Source organism: Prionailurus bengalensis, chromosome C1 (genome assembly GCF_016509475.1).
Source record: "Prionailurus bengalensis isolate Pbe53 chromosome C1, Fcat_Pben_1.1_paternal_pri, whole genome shotgun sequence".
Lineage (NCBI taxonomy): Eukaryota > Metazoa > Chordata > Mammalia > Carnivora > Felidae > Prionailurus > Prionailurus bengalensis.
Window position 1 is genome coordinate 111,841,847 of NC_057345.1, and position 15,453 is coordinate 111,857,299.

Sequence of the window (15,453 nt, forward strand, 5' to 3'; positions counted from 1 at the left end):
ATTTAAAATGCTTTTTCTGGGATGTTTGCCTGTTCATGCTGAGAGGCTAGTCATATTTTAAAAAGAATTTTTTTTTAATGTTTGTTTATATTTGAGAGAAGGAAAGTGGGAAAGGGCAGAGAGAGGAGGAGACACAGAATCTGAAGCAGGCTCCAGGCTCTGAACTGTCAGCAAAGAGCCCATTGTGGTCCTCAAACTCACGAATCGTGAAATCATGATCTGAGCCGAAGTTGGATGTTTAACCAACTGAGCCACCCAGGTGCCCCGAGGTTGGTCATATTTTTGACAGTTTCTGGGCTCAAGAGACAGTTTTTGGAGGTCAGAGCCTGCTGAGATTAGGAGACCCTTGAAAACCTCTTGCTCTTAACTCTTGCCTACTGCTCTCAGGCACCTGACATATGTAAACAAATCCCTTCAGGACAAAGGTAGCATCATCACAGGCCTCATTGTTTCTGTAGTTTATCAGATATGCAATGTGGTACCTAATTGTCAATAACTTAAAAAGAAACAATGGTGACATCAGACAATAGAAATAGACCTTGAGGCTCTAGATAATAAGAATTTTAGATGTTGCCTTAAAAAAAAGCTCTTCAGGGAGGTAAAAGGTAAGAAATTTTGTCAGAGCAAACAATGAGAACTGAGTAGAAATTCTGAAACTGTAAAATTACAGTAACTGAAATTAATTCCATGGATGAGTTTAACAACAGATTAGATTTATTCGAAAAGGAGTGAACTGATGGATGATAGGTTAGAAGGAGCTATTTAGAATGAAGAATTAAGATATGTAAAAGAATAAAATGTAAATTATACATGAGAAGGTTTAACATAGGTTGAATCTTAGGAGAGGAAAAAAATATATGTGGCAGAAGCAGTAAAGGAAATGATACATAAAGCTAGAGATTCTAGAAGTACAAATTATGAGCAGGATAAATGCAATGATATGATGAAACCTACACCTAAATACATCATAGTAGAATTGCAAGAAACCAAAAAAGACTGGGAAATATTAAAAGTAGCCAGAGGGGGAAAATATTACATTCAGAGAGGCAAAGATTAGACTGTAACAGCTGACTTCTTAGTAGAAACAGTAGAATCCAATAATTTCAAACTCAGTGTTCTGTTATAGTCAGCAAAAATATTTGTCAGGAATGAAGATTCCCTCCTAGTTCATCTTACCAGGATACCAATGGAAGGAGATATGAAAGGCAGAAAATCTCAGGTGGAAGGTCAAGGACTCAGGGAGGAAAAAAGCAACAAAAGTATGTGGGTAAATCTAAATGAGTATTGATGCTACAAAAAAAAGTTCTGTCTAGTGTAGATTAAAATATGTATAAAATTTCAAACGTGTGACAGCAGTAACAAATTGCGAATGGACATGGTCTTTACAGATATGTAAAAGGATGTCAGTAGACTTTGCATTGTAATCCCTGAAGCAACCACTAAGACGACTAATAGAATGTGTAGCCTCCAACCTAAGGAGGAAAAGATGGAATAGTAAAAGCTAATCCAAAAGAAGGCAAGAGAAAAAAAAAAAGAGGTATAGAACAGGGGACGATTGGAAAGTAGTATATGGTAAAGGTAGCAGATTTAAGCTTTGATAACATCTCTGATTATATTCAGTTGAAATGTATCAAGTGCTCCAATTAAAGCACAGAGATGGTCAGACTGGATTTTACAAAATAGCTATATACTCATTTCAAGATTCATATGAAACAGAAGATAAAAGTTGAAAATAAAAGAATGGAAAAAGATACTCTATGAACACTAATCAGAAGAAAACTGGCACAGGATATGGATATCAGAGAGACAGACCTTGATCAAGGCAGAAAAACATTTGAGATAAAGAGGGTCACTTCATAATAAAAAGTTTTTAAAATTGTGTATATATACTACGACAGCTGAAATGTATATACACAACAAAAGTTGACAGCTGCAAAGAGAAATACACAAATCTGTTTTCTGAGTGGAATGTAGCCAATAGAACAAGCAGACCAAAAAGCCACAGAAGAGTGTCTTTTTATGTAATCTGGATATGAATACAAATATAAAAGATTGATGATTGTAAAAGTTAAAATTATTTCCTATTCTTTGTCTTGCCTTTTCACATCCTTAATGGAGTCTTTTGATGAACAAGTTTTTAATTTTAATATAAATCAACTTTGCATGTCTTTTCCTTTATGGTGAAACTTTTTGAATTCCAAGAAATTTTTGCTTATCCCTAAGGTCGTAAAGATATTCTCTTTCAATTATTCTCTAGAAGCTTGTTTTAACCTTTCACATTTAGTTGTACAATTCACCTGTAATGGATAATGGGTGTGTATGAGATAGAAGTCAAGGGGTCCCTGGCTGGCTCAGTCTGTGGAGCATGCGACTCTTAATCTCGGGGTCGTAAGTTTGAGCCCCATGTTGGATATAGAGATTACTTAAAAATAAAATGTTTTAGGGGCGCCTGGGTGGCTCAGTTGGTTAAGTGATTGACTTCGGCTTGGGTCATGATCTCGCAGTTTGTGAGTTTGAGCCCCGTGTTGGGCTCTGTGCTGACAGCTCAGAGCTTGGAGCCTACTTCAGATTCTGTGTTTCCCCCTCTCTCTACCCCTCTCCTACTCATGCTGTGTGTCTATCTCTCAATAATAAATAAACGTTAAAAAAATTTTTTTTAATAAATAAATAAATAAATAAATAAATAAATAAAATGTTTTAAAAAAGAAAAAAGTCAAGGTATATCCCCCCCCCCACCCCATTTGGAATATCCAGTTGACCCAGATCATCCTTTCCTGCTCCTCTGTAGTGCTATCTTTGTCATTACATGTAGTGTCTATGATTTCCAGTCTGTCTCAGCAGTATCTTCTCTGTTTTCTTGGTCTCTTTATCCTTGTACTGTTAATATAGAACTGCTGATATTTGGTTGTATATGTCCTCTAAGCTTGTTATTCCTCAAGATTGCCTTGGCTTTTACTTTTTCCCATTCCCATATAAATTTTAAACCAAGCTTTTGCGAAAATTACAAAGTATAGCCAATGTTTTCTGAGTACAAAGCAGTGAAATTGGAACTTCATTACAAAATGAAACAAAATATCCTTGCCACCCAGAAATTTAAGATGTCCTTGTCAGGCTGCCTGGGTGGCTCAGTTGGTTGAGCATATGACTCTGGATTTCAGCTTGGATCATGATCCTAGGGTCATGGGATCGAGCCCTACATTAGGCTCCGTGCTGAGCATGGAACCTGCTTAAAAGATTCTCTCTCTCTCCCACTACCCCTCTCCTCTACTCGCAGTCTCTCGCTCAAAAAAAAAAAAAAAATTTAAAGAAAAAAGACATGTTTGTTAAACAGGTCTTGCATTGAAACATCATTAATTACTAAAGTAAGAGAGTGAAACTAGATGAATTTAGAGTCTAAGATGGTAGCAGGATAGCAGAGTGAAGCTAAGGAAAATAGGAAGAATTCATTCAACAAATATTTGGGAACCTGTATGCCAGATTGCGTGGACATTGCTCTTGTGGAGCTCATACTCAGTTAGGCAGCATTTTACAAGAATAAGATGTGCTTCTCTAGTTTGGAGAGTTAACGATCAGTTTGGTTATAGGTTGAGTTCAGTGAGAAAAACAGCATACTAGGTGAACCATTGGAAAGGTCTTTCTAAGTATGACGTGAAAGTTAGAAGCTATAAAGAAAAGACTGACCGTAAAATAAAATAAAATATTATGCCTGGAAAACATTACCATAAACAAAACAAAACTACAAATGTGAGGATTGTGCTGTCCCTGTCATTTACAGAGGGCTAATTTCCATAATTTTTATTTTATTTTTTTAAATGTTTATTTATTTTTGAGAGAGAGACAAAGACAGAGCACAAGTGGGGAAGGTGGAGAGAGAGAGAGAGAGAGAGAGAGAGAAGGACACAGAGATTTTGAAGCAGGCTCCAGCTCTGCGCTATCAGCACCAAGCCCAACCTGGGGCTCAAACTCACAAACCGTGAGATCATAATCTGAGCTAAGTCAGATGGTTAACGGACTGAGCCACCCAGGTGCTAATTTCCCTAATTTTTAAAGAGCCTTTCCATACCAATAAGACAAAACTCCAACAGGAAATGGACATAGGCTATTGGGAGTTCCGTGGAGAAAGAATTACAAATGGCTTTTAAACATGAAAAAAAAAAGGCTCACCCTTAGTCATGCAAAGAAAGATGCCTTTTAGTTTTCAGTCCAGATATTGGCACCTATTAATATTTGATAACCTGTAGTAGTGAGAAGCTGGGGAAACAGGTGTATTTATGCTTTGCTGGAAGGAGAGTTAATTAGTGTAACTTCTGTGGAAAGTTTGGTATTTCACAAAATTTCAAATACATATACCTAAATGTCAGTGGCAAAACGTATAAACAAATTATAGTTGCAGTCATAGGGTGAAATAGTGTAAAGCCTTAAAAATGAGAATACTTTATGCCAATATGAATTGGTCTCCAGATTGTGTTGTTAAATGTGGAAAGTGCAGAACATTTTACTGTACCCAGTGTGTAGAGTATGCTGCCATTTATATAATAAAAGGAGATAGTAAATACATATGTGTACAAATAGGTATATCAGTGTAGGCTTAGCCTATTTCTGGAAGGAGACCTAAGAAAACTAGTAACACTACCATCTAACATGGGAGTCAGTTTTTTTGCTATATGCTTTTTGATACCTGTTTTTGTTCTTTGTGAATGTATTACTTTAAAAAGGCAAAACATTAAAAAAAAAAAAAAAGGCAAAACATTTAAGAGCAGTTATACAGAAGAAAATCTGTAAGAAAGTTGTGATAACCCTGGCAAATTTACCTGGCCTTTAGGGTTTTAACCAAGAAGATTTGGAAGAGGAAAAAAGTGAAACCCAGGTAAAAGAAGCAGAAGATTCAGATTCTGATGATAACATAAAGAGAGGAAAACAGTAAGTTTGTTTTATTTTATTTTTTTAATTTGTTAAAGAGAACTTAAAAAATGAAGGTTAGAACCTATCAAACTTTGTTTTTTCTTATTTTGGTTCCTTATTAAGTGTAGGAAAGAACCTGTTCCATTTTTCTTTTACTTATCTATATACAGTGCTGTCTGAAAATCTGTTTACTTTTGTTATTTTTTTCATTTGCCCTGTGCTCAGCTGTCTTGATTTGTGGGGTTATATGGTGTCACCTTCACCAAGTAAGCTCTTGACTTACTGAAAAATAACCTAATAATTAGAATACATTTTTTTTTTTTTTTTTTTTTTGAGAGAAAAGCTGACTTTGGGATCCCAGGGGCAATAAGGTAAAGTTTTAGCTACAAAATATTAGTCGATTGAATTTCACATACTTTTGTGAGACGGTTGGAATCTGTGTTCAGAGAAGTCTGGTATCTTGAAAGGTGCCAAATTCTAATAAGTACTTGCGCTTTAGAAGAAAGCAGCATTTCATGGAGTTAGAATTAAGAAAGTTGGTGGTTATTAACTGTGACAAAAGGAAATATGTATAAAGGGGGTTTGTATTTCACTTGATTTTGTGTTGCTGCTTAGTATGGACTTTCTGTCGGATTTCGAGATGATGTTGCAGCGGAAGAAGAGCATGAGCGGCAAGCGCAGACGGAATCGTGATGGCGGTACTTTCATCAGTGACGCCGATGATGTAGTGAGTGCCATGATCGTCAAGATGAATGAAGCTGCCGAGGTGAGATGGACCCCTGCCAGCCCCCTCTTGCCTTTCCTCGCTTGATTTGTTGTGTGGCCTTTTCAGGGAAGGGAAAGAAAAAGTAGCTGGCGATCGTGTAGCTGAAATAAGACTGAACATGGGTGTTCAATTGTTGAAATAAATGTATTGATAGGAGTATATTATCTTGTTTTCCATGTTGGTAGAATTTGAAATTTTCTGTAATTCAAATAGGAGAAAGCATCCAAGTAAACAAGAACAGTAACATTGTTCCCCTAAATTTGTAATTGGTCAGGCTAATTACTCTGATAGTTTTGTAGGTTTGACAGAATTTGGGGTTCTACAAAAAAGCGTATTATCCTTTCTTGTAGAAAAAATTGTTACCTCGTGAGATTGCTGCCTTATTTTAAAGTTTAGGGGGCACCTGGGTGGCTCAGTCAGGTAAAGCATCCAGCTCTTGATCTCAGCTCAGGTCTTGATCTCAGGGTCATGAATTCAAGCCCTGCCTTGGGCTCTATGCTAGGGGTGAAGCCAATAAATACTGCTGTTTGAAAAATCTTTTTCTTCCTGGATAGGAAGACAGACAGTTGAACAATCAAAAAAAGCCAGCACTGAAAAAATTAACATTATTGCCGACTGTGGTCATGCACCTTAAGAAGTAAGTATAGTGTTTTCTTGAAAAATTTTTTTCCTTTTAATGGAATAATATTCAAACTATGTACCAGTGTTCTAGAGATGTTAAAGAATGACAGTCTTCTATCAATTCACAGAAAAATAGTAATGAATAGAATCTCCTGAATCATGTTACTTCCTCACAGATCTTTAACCTTTGCTCCCTGATACAAACAGAAAAATGGCAAACTGATGCTAAGGAAAGAAAAGCACATAAACTACTGCCTTCATTCTTTATAGACCGTCTTATCTTGAGTCTGGTAAAGTTGCATCTCCTTTACCGGTGTGGCGGAGAGCAGAGCAGATTCTGAGGGACTACTTGAAACATATATTGTAGAGTCTTATATGACCAGTTATTATCATGAAGTATGTCACTGGTCCTTCTGGAATAAGGACCTTTTTATGGTAGATCCTTGTCATGAGGCTGTTCCATTGGTGTACTCATATTCCTGACTCACTTTGTTTTCTCCTTGAACCTAACCATAGCCAACAGCATAGGCTAGAACTTTCCACTAGAAAATTGCTGCCTTAATCCCAAGAAGCAGTTTTCTGTTGCAGATTTCATATATGTAATATTGTCATAATATGTCAATAGAGTAATTGATTCTGTACATAAAATGGAATTTAAATATTTGTATTTCTTTGGGATTTTTTTTTTCTGCTAAGAGAATAATATTCTCCTTGGTGTCCTGCAAAGAATAGCACAGTTCTGGGTTCTCTATCACCTAACTAGTTTGAGAATCTCTAAACATTATTATTATTTTTTTCAGTTGTAATAATTGGAGCTTACTGTCTGTACCATTCATATCAACATTAACCTATCTTGTATAATTGATGTTTTTAACAAATGATCTTTGCCTCTCAAATCTGTTTTTAAAGTAGGAACTACATTTCATACTGCTTTTGAAATAGGATGAAATAATGTATATGAGTAACTTGAAAAGTAGTTTTTGGGGGCGCCTGGGTGGCTCAGTTGGTTAAGTGTCTGACTTCGGCTCAGGTCATGATCTCATGGTCCGTGAGTTCGAGCCCCGCGTTGGGCTCTGTGCTGCCAGCTCAGAGCCTGGAGCCTGCTTCGGATTCTGTGTCTCCCTCTCTGTCTGCCCCTCCCCTGTTCATGCTCTGTCTCTCTCTGTCTCAAAAATAAACAAACATTAAAAAAATAGATAGATAGATAGATAAATAAATAAATAAATAAATAAAGTAGGTTTTGGAAATTTCACTAAGCATATAAGAAAATCCAGAGAAAGCTACAGTGCAACCAAGGTTCATAGACTTGACTTTTTTTTTTAATTACTGCAGGCAAGACCTTAAAGAAACATTTATTGACAGCGGTGTGATGTCTGCCATCAAAGAATGGCTCTCCCCTCTACCGGATAGGAGTTTGCCAGCACTAAAGATTCGAGAGGAGCTGTTGAAGATTCTACAAGAGGTTAGAGGCGGATAATTTGACTGTATGCTCCTCTAATTGTCTGTTGTGGTTTGTATAATTACAGCCTCTGTGTTTTACCGTATGTTCTTATACATTCTCTCTGACATAGTCTGTCGGGACAGGGGTTTCATGTATATGTGTTTAGTAGGAACATATCAAATAAAATGAGCATAAAAAGGAAGGCCTTTTAAAATTTCATGTAACTATAGAATTGAAAGAAAAAGATCTTGGAGTTGCAGTTGTTTATCTGAGAGTAATCATACAGTAGTGGACATGTTCTGGGGAGGCACTTGAAGTAGAACAGGCACCAACTTCAGTCAGATAAACTGCATGTGAGTCTTGAGCTGGGCTGCCTTTATGTGGCTGTGACACCTTGGGCAGGCTACTTAACTTCTGAAGGAATTCCCAAGGAACTTCCTTTGTGCCAGGTGTTCATACATGTTTTGGTTCATTTATTCCTCACGACAAACCTGCAAGGTAGGTGTATTGTCTTCATTCTACAGATGAGGAAATTAAGACTCGGAGAAGTTAAATGACTTGTCCAAGGTCACATAACTAGCAGATGGCTATGCTTGGGTTCAGACTGATTCAGAGGCCTGTATTGACTCTTGTTTTAAACTACTAACCTCTGAGTGTGGTTAGTATACATTTTCTCACATTAAGTTTTACTTTGACTCAGTATAATACGGAACTCTCAACTTTTGATGTGAACACAGAGTATCTTTGTGTTCAATGTCTGCAGATCCTGAAAATGGATTTTTTGTTACTCTGTTGTGAATGAACCAGACCTTGGACGTCCTCTAGAGTAGATTGGCAGGACTCCCAGCTTCTGAGTGATTAATGTATATGTATGTGTTTATGTTCCCCAGCTACCTAGTGTGAGCCAGGAGACCCTGAAGCATAGTGGGATTGGACGAGCAGTGATGTATCTCTATAAACACCCCAAGGAATCAAGGTCCAACAAGGATATGGCAGGGAAATTAATCAGTATGTACATTTTGCTTTTTGTTTGTTGTGTTTGTGTATATCAGAAAGACATGTATATATAACTATATTTTTGTCAAGATTCATTTAAAATGAGTTCATAAAGTAGAATAGAAAATTTTTTGGTGATTTCTTATAGGTACCAGGTTTTTTTTTTAACCCTTAGACTTAAAATGTTTCTCAGCAGATTTAAGTATGCTGTCGATATTAAAGATAGCAAGTGAAAAGTTGTCTAAGCCTGGATCAAGAGCATGTATAGAGAGGGGTTAGTGTACAGGCCCTAGAGTCAGTCATACCTGGGTTCAAATCCTTACTGCATATCCTTAGGCAAGTGATTTAAGCTCTAAGCCTTGGTTTCCTCCTCTGTAAAATAATTATGTATTCACTTAAGTAAAAGTTACATGAGAGGATATATATAAAGCATGGTGCTTAGCACATAGTAAGTCCTCAAGAAATGTTAGCCACTAATGCTGTTGTTGTTAACTTTTATAATGGTCTCCAAAGCCTTTTGCATGTTCTATTTAATGATACCAGAGAAATCCAGGAGTCTGGATGAAATTCATCTAATCTGTTACCATATCATTTATGAAATCTTTCAGTTTTAAGAATGAAACCATGTGTGTTTTCATCGTTCTCCTTAACTCTTTCTGTGCTCTGTGTTGGAAAGGAATGTTTTAAACTTCAAGGGTATATCAAAAATAACTACTCCTCTATGTGAATACAGTAATTATTTTTCTCCTCAACTTCTGAGATTATCAAAACTTTTTGAGAGAAATTTATTTTTTGTTATAAATCAGAGAAATGTTACATTTTTGATCTTGTTAATAATTTGTAGTGCGCTATTGTATGAGAACTTTTATGCATTAGTTCTCAACTCTGATTTTGCCCTCTGCTTAGAGAAACAGAGTATTTCCAGTGATACCCATGACTTACTGTAACAGTGATTCTGAATCCAGTAGTGGGGTCGGTGGGTCTGTGTATATAAAGATACATAGGCCCCCTGAGACCCCCTGCTTCCTTCTTACTTGATAACACCTATCTTCTGTGTGTGAAGTTTCCTGCTTGTTTTGATAGTGTATTAAGTGGAACATTATGTTGAGGACAAAAACGTCAGTTGGCACTTCTGGACTTTCAATGACTAAACAGTGGGCATGTAGTAGTTTTCTTCATGGTCACATCCCTGTAGCAGCTTTCTTAGATTTCATGAAATCTAGATTCTACACTGCACTATTAAAATGCAATTTTTGAAGATGTAGACCATTTGACAATTTGACTTGTTTTTGGTTAAAATAGGAACGTGGAAGAATTTGAAGATTTTCTATTTTCAGTAAATTGTTAGAAATTAGGCAATGAAATGTCAGCACTGCTAGTGATGACTATCAGAGCGAGTCAGGTGTTACTTTTTGTAAACCTCTGTAGTGGTTATAGAATGACTTTTTTACCCTGAATTTTCTGAATCAGCTGAAGCTGGTGATTATACTGGTATTATGTGCTGCATATATCCTGAAATGATCTTGAAACAATGGTATCTTTAGGGAAAGAATATTCTAAATGCCTGGAATGTTACATCACGCTGGGGTGTGACTGTTTCAGGGAATGGTAGCAGAAATGCTGTTTTGTGGTCTAAACAATCGATTTTTCCTTGTGACAGATGAATGGTCTCGGCCTATATTTGGTCTTACCTCAAACTACAAAGGTATGACAAGAGAAGAAAGAGAGCAGAGAGATCTAGAACAAATGCCTCAACGACGGAGAATGAACAGGTATGAGTAAGCAGAGTAAATATTATTGCAGTAATGCCGTTGTTTTGTAAATAAGATCAATAAGAATCCTGCAAGATGATAGCATTTTGTCTTTTCTGTCACCTTGATATGTCTGTGTAGATCACACCCTTTTAGTTTAAATGTGGTACTCTACCATGAAGGCCCACACTCCCTCCTTTTTTGGTTCCATCTGGTGGAATGTGGCATCTGCCACAGTTTCAAAGGTTGCTTGTACAAAAAAACCTTTCCCTTTCTCAGGCCCATTTTCAAATTCTTAGAAAAAAATTGTTACTGGTTCATTTTGTATCAACAAACCGGATATAGTCGCATCCAGGATGGCAGGGTTATAAGTGACAAAAATGGCAATTACTACTTACCCATGATGAAACCTGGTATACAAATGATCATTAAAAAGAGTAGTACTTCCACAAGATTAGAAGTAATCCCAGATCCGGTGTAAGGGAACTACCTGTGGTCTAAAAGTTGGCTTTGCTGTTCTTTTGTTAAATGATTCTGACCTTCCTGGTATCTCATGGATTACTTTTTTCACAGCACTGGTGGCCAGACACCCCGAAGAGACCTGGAAAAGGTGCTGACAGGAGAAGAAAAGTAAGTTTTCTTATTGTATTTTCTTCTTAGACGTCATGTAGAAAATCTTCTGCTTGCTGCTTTGTTTTAAGAAAGATTACAAAGGGGACCATGTTATGTTCACATTGGTGGCGGATGATTTTCAGTTTAGCATTTATTGAATATTCCCAAATACACTGGTACTCTGGAGGATAGAAGATTGAGAAACAGTTCATTCAGTAAAGATTTTGTTGCTGCTTGCTCCATGCTAGACTGTTAAGCTGTGGGAATACAAAATTGAATTAAAGATAGTCCATGCTCATAAAAATGTCTGTAGAGGGATTATAGGCAAAGGGCAGAGCTTACATGAAGATATGGGGTTATTGTGCAAGGCCCATTTAAGGGATGGCAAGTAAAGTGAAGTGGTTGGGTAGTAGTCTGGTGCCTGAGATGGTGGAAGATAAGGTTGGAAGTGTAGATGTGGGCCAAATTTTGAAGGTGAGGAATTTTTACTTCTGTGATTCTGTAGAAAGTGAGCAGAGACGGGAAATTGTCAGATTGGATTTGGAGTGCTGATGCTGCCGGCATCGTGGTGTAGGGTGGGTTGGAAGGCAGAGGAACTGAAGGCAGTGAAAGAGTTCAACTAAGGTGGTATTGGGGAAGCAGAAGGTTAGAAGACTTATTATTAGCAGGGACAGAATTGCCAAGAGTTTGTGACTCTGTGGGTGGGGAGTTTGGCTAGAGTTGAAGACACCAACCACAATTTTACTGCAAGTAACTGAGACAGTGATATAACCATTTGTTCAAACGGAGAGGAAGAACAGATTTTGAGGACGTAGGTGCGTTCTGGATTGAGTGTAGTTAACGTGAGATACCTAATGGGATGGATATTCCTATAAATATCATGGGTCTGAAACTTGGATTTGGAGCTGGATACATAATAGATTTGATCGTCATCTCCACAGACAAGGTCGTTGAATCAAGAAAGTATAGGGTAGAAAATAAACCATAAACTGTGCCACTTTGGAAAGGGGTGTAGCCAGTGAAGGCAAGTGAGTACACTTGTCATGCATGTTGGAGAGGACCCTAGGGAAGGGAGGAGGCCATGCTAGAAAGGGGCAGTGGCAAGGGGCATGGGAAGTTGGCAGATGCTGCAGAGGGGCTTGTACAGTGAGTGTTGGCAGTGAGGCAGCACCCAGATTGCAAGAGGAGAGCGAGAGGGGCTGGAGGGTGCTGGCATTGTTGGTTTAGGGATAGGTTTGATGATGGGACAGATGCCAGCTTCAGGGGGTAATAGGTTATGAGAATTTTCTTTGGCTAGCCACTTGATTTATTCATGTTTTTGAAGATTGTAGAAGCTTGATGTTAAGAATAGATTAAAAAAAAAAAGAACAGATTAAACTCCGTACAAGAGAATAGAAACGGGGCGCCTGGGTGGCGCAGTCGGTTAAGCGTCCGACTTCAGCCAGGTCACGATCTCACGGTCCGTGAGTTTGAGCCCCGCGTCAGGCTCTGGGCTGATGGCTCAGAGCCTGGAGCCTGCTTCCGATTCTGTGTCTCCCTCTCTCTGCCCCTCCCCCGTTCATGCTCTGTCTCTCTCTGTCCCAAAAATAAATAAATGTTGAAAAAAAAAAAAAAAAAAAAAAAGAGAATAGAAACAATTTAGAGTTTTTTTGTCCTTCTCTCCCACACCAACCTATCCACACCCATTCTCCATTTACCCCTAGGGATGGACGGTTACCTAAAAGTTGAGTGATTTGAATGCCCAGACATTTACAAATAGGCCTTAGTTTTGAAGGATGCTAGTCTTAATTTAGTCTCAAATGTGTACATAAAAAGTAACTGTACGTCACACCATCAGATGCTGGCATGGCTGCTGAGAAAGTAGCTCAACTCATACATTGCTGTGGGTAAAATGATACAGCTACTCTGGGAAACAGTTTGGCAGTTTCTTATAAAGTTAAACATGCAGCCACGGTATGACCCAGCACTTACAAACTCCTGGGCATTTTCCCAGAGAAATGAACACTTGTGTTTGCACAGAAACCCGTAGATGAGCAAACAGCTTTATTCATAATAGTCAAAACTGGAAACAACCCAGATGTCCTTCAGGAAGTGAGTGGTTAAGCTGTGGTACATCCATACTATAGAATACCACCCAGCATTTAAAGGAACAAAATATTGACAGATGTAACAACTTGGATGGGTCCTCAAGGGGTTATGTTAGTGGATGAAGCTAGTTTCTAAAGATTACATAGTGTATTCCATTTATATAACATTGTTGAAATGCAAAAATCACAGAAATGAAGAGTAGATTCGTGGTCACCAGGGGTTAGAGGCTGGGCAGATGGGGTAGGGAGGTGGATGTTTTTTTATAAAAGGGCACCAGGACAGTCCCTTGTGGTGAATACATGAACCTGCACATGTGATAAAATTGTAAATACACTAACATACAAATAAGCGTAAGTAAAAATGGCAAAATGTAAATAAAAACTGGTGGACTGTATCAACATCAATACCTTAATTATGTTCTTTTTTGTCGTTGTTGGTTTTTTTTTTTTTTAAGTATTTATTTTGAGAGAGCATGCAAGTGAGAGAGGGGCAGGGAGAGGGGGAGAGAATCCCAAACAGGCTCTGTGCCGTCAGTGCAGGGCTCAATCTCATGCCTGTGAGATTTGACCTGGGCCAAGATCAAGAGTCAGATGCCCAACCAACTGAGCCACCCAGGTGCCCCAGTTGTGTTCTCGTAGCATAGTTTTGCATGTTGTTATCATTGGGAGAGACACTAGATCCTTCTGTATTATTTCTTAAACCACATGTAAACCTATAATTATTTCAACTTTTAAAGACAAGAAACAAAAATTACTATATTGCATATACAAAACCACGTAAACTGCTTTATAGGCATACTCCATCTTGAGGGATCATTTTGGCTGTTTGAGTTTTCACGTGACAAGTGAACCTATGAGGAGCTCCACTGGACTAGAGAATTGGAATTTAGGGTTCTGGTGTGGGAAGCAACCTTGGAAAGGAGTGAGGCTTGACTGTGAAGCTGAGGAGAGGCTAGAAGGAATCCTGAAAATGCAGAGGAATTCAGCTTTGGGAGGGAAGTGGAAGAATTCTTAGAGTAAATGTGAGTGATAGCGAGGCCAGCTTAAGACAGCAAAGAGGGCACTTTGGGTGACCTGGGGAGGCAGAGAGGTTTGAGGCACCTGTGCAGTTAAATCAGCTGGGCCCAGCTGTGGGGGGTGCTGCATGACAGCATGCTCTTCTTCCTGTCCTCAGAGCTCTCAGACCTGGAGATCCTGGATTCTGTGCCCGTGCGAGGGTCCCCATGCCCTCAAACAAGGACTACGTTGTCAGACCTAAGTGGAATGTGGAAATGGAGTCATCCAGGGTAAGCAAGCAGGGAAATGGCAACCTGGATCTCAAGTGCACGTTACTGTTTTGTCTTTTTACTCCGTGTGTAATAACTCTTAACAGCTCTTAGGTTTATCTCATTTAAAGAGAGCTGTTTTCTGGCCTCTTAGCTAGCCGGATCATTCATTGCTTGTGAGCTTTACTTCAGACTTAAAGCAACATTATCCAGCCAGGAAGTTCCTTCTCATTAATCCCTTTGTTTCAACTGAATCTTGAAGCCTAGAGTGTTTTCATGCAGTCATTTTTTTAGAGCCATGAGAAACAACTCCCCTGCTTCTGTAGTCTTCCCCCACCCCCAACCCCCCTGCCCTTTCTCTTCAGCTGTTTTAAGTAATTCTGTTGTGAAATATTTAGGGCAGATACTTCCTCTGTCATCATTGTAAATACTACTCCGTGATCTACATTGCTCTTCAGTAATCTCTTTTTATTCTCCATTCAAACCACTCTTTCTAGCCTGGTATTCTTAAAAAGGGCCTAAGCCGATTGGAAAAGCATAAGAGGCGATTTGCAGAACAGAAACGACTCAGCAAAGTGCACCGTGCTGTCAAGTTCAGCATTGAAGGCAACAGGATGCCCCTGTAGTCCTGGCCCTACCAGAGTGTATCCGGGAGGTATCCCCAAGGAAGCATGCTCTGTGCATGGGCTTGAATTGTCAGCAGCTAGAGTGAAAACAAGTGTGCGTGTGCTTTCTTAACCAGAAAAGGCCTGGCCCACTTTTAGTTACTGAACTTAACAAACACTTTGTGACTTTCAAGTCCTGAATGTTTAGAAATGGATATGGAAGTCCCTTCCTTTATTGGTACCCCAGGAATTCATATATAATTAAGTCCCTGATGAGCATTTGGTCTTCCTCTTACCCATTTTTATTGAAAATGCTTTTTTAGGGTCCAGGATCATAGCGGTCTGCATTACAGGCATGTGAATGTGAATGTAGCTTCTTAGTGGAAGGGAGGTGGCATTTTCCCACA

At 38.6% G+C, this 15,453-nt stretch overlaps 1 protein-coding gene across 9 annotated transcripts in view; it reads left to right on the forward strand.

Moving 5' to 3' along the window:
- Positions 1 to 15,453, forward strand: part of IWS1 (interacts with SUPT6H, CTD assembly factor 1) — a 47,159-nt gene that overhangs the window by 19,060 nt on the left and 12,646 nt on the right. For 7 of the 9 annotated variants that reach the window (XR_006296787.1, XM_043576469.1, XM_043576464.1 and 4 more), the window contains exons 6-13: positions 4,823 to 4,920; positions 5,518 to 5,668; positions 6,223 to 6,305; positions 7,622 to 7,751; positions 8,621 to 8,738; positions 10,387 to 10,498; positions 11,051 to 11,107; positions 14,351 to 14,462. Coding sequence is in view for 8 of the 9 variants with exons in the window: in XM_043576469.1 (XP_043432404.1) it covers positions 4,823 to 4,920; positions 5,518 to 5,668; positions 6,223 to 6,305; positions 7,622 to 7,751; positions 8,621 to 8,738; positions 10,387 to 10,498; positions 11,051 to 11,107; positions 14,351 to 14,462 (861 nt within the window). In the remaining variant the exon portion in view is untranslated. Of the gene's footprint in view, positions 1 to 4,822; positions 4,921 to 5,517; positions 5,669 to 6,222; positions 6,306 to 7,621; positions 7,752 to 8,620; positions 8,739 to 10,386; positions 10,499 to 11,050; positions 11,108 to 14,350; positions 14,463 to 14,938; positions 15,097 to 15,453 lie in introns of those variants that run through there. The other 2 variants (XM_043576465.1, XM_043576470.1) reach the window with 2 other exon arrangements.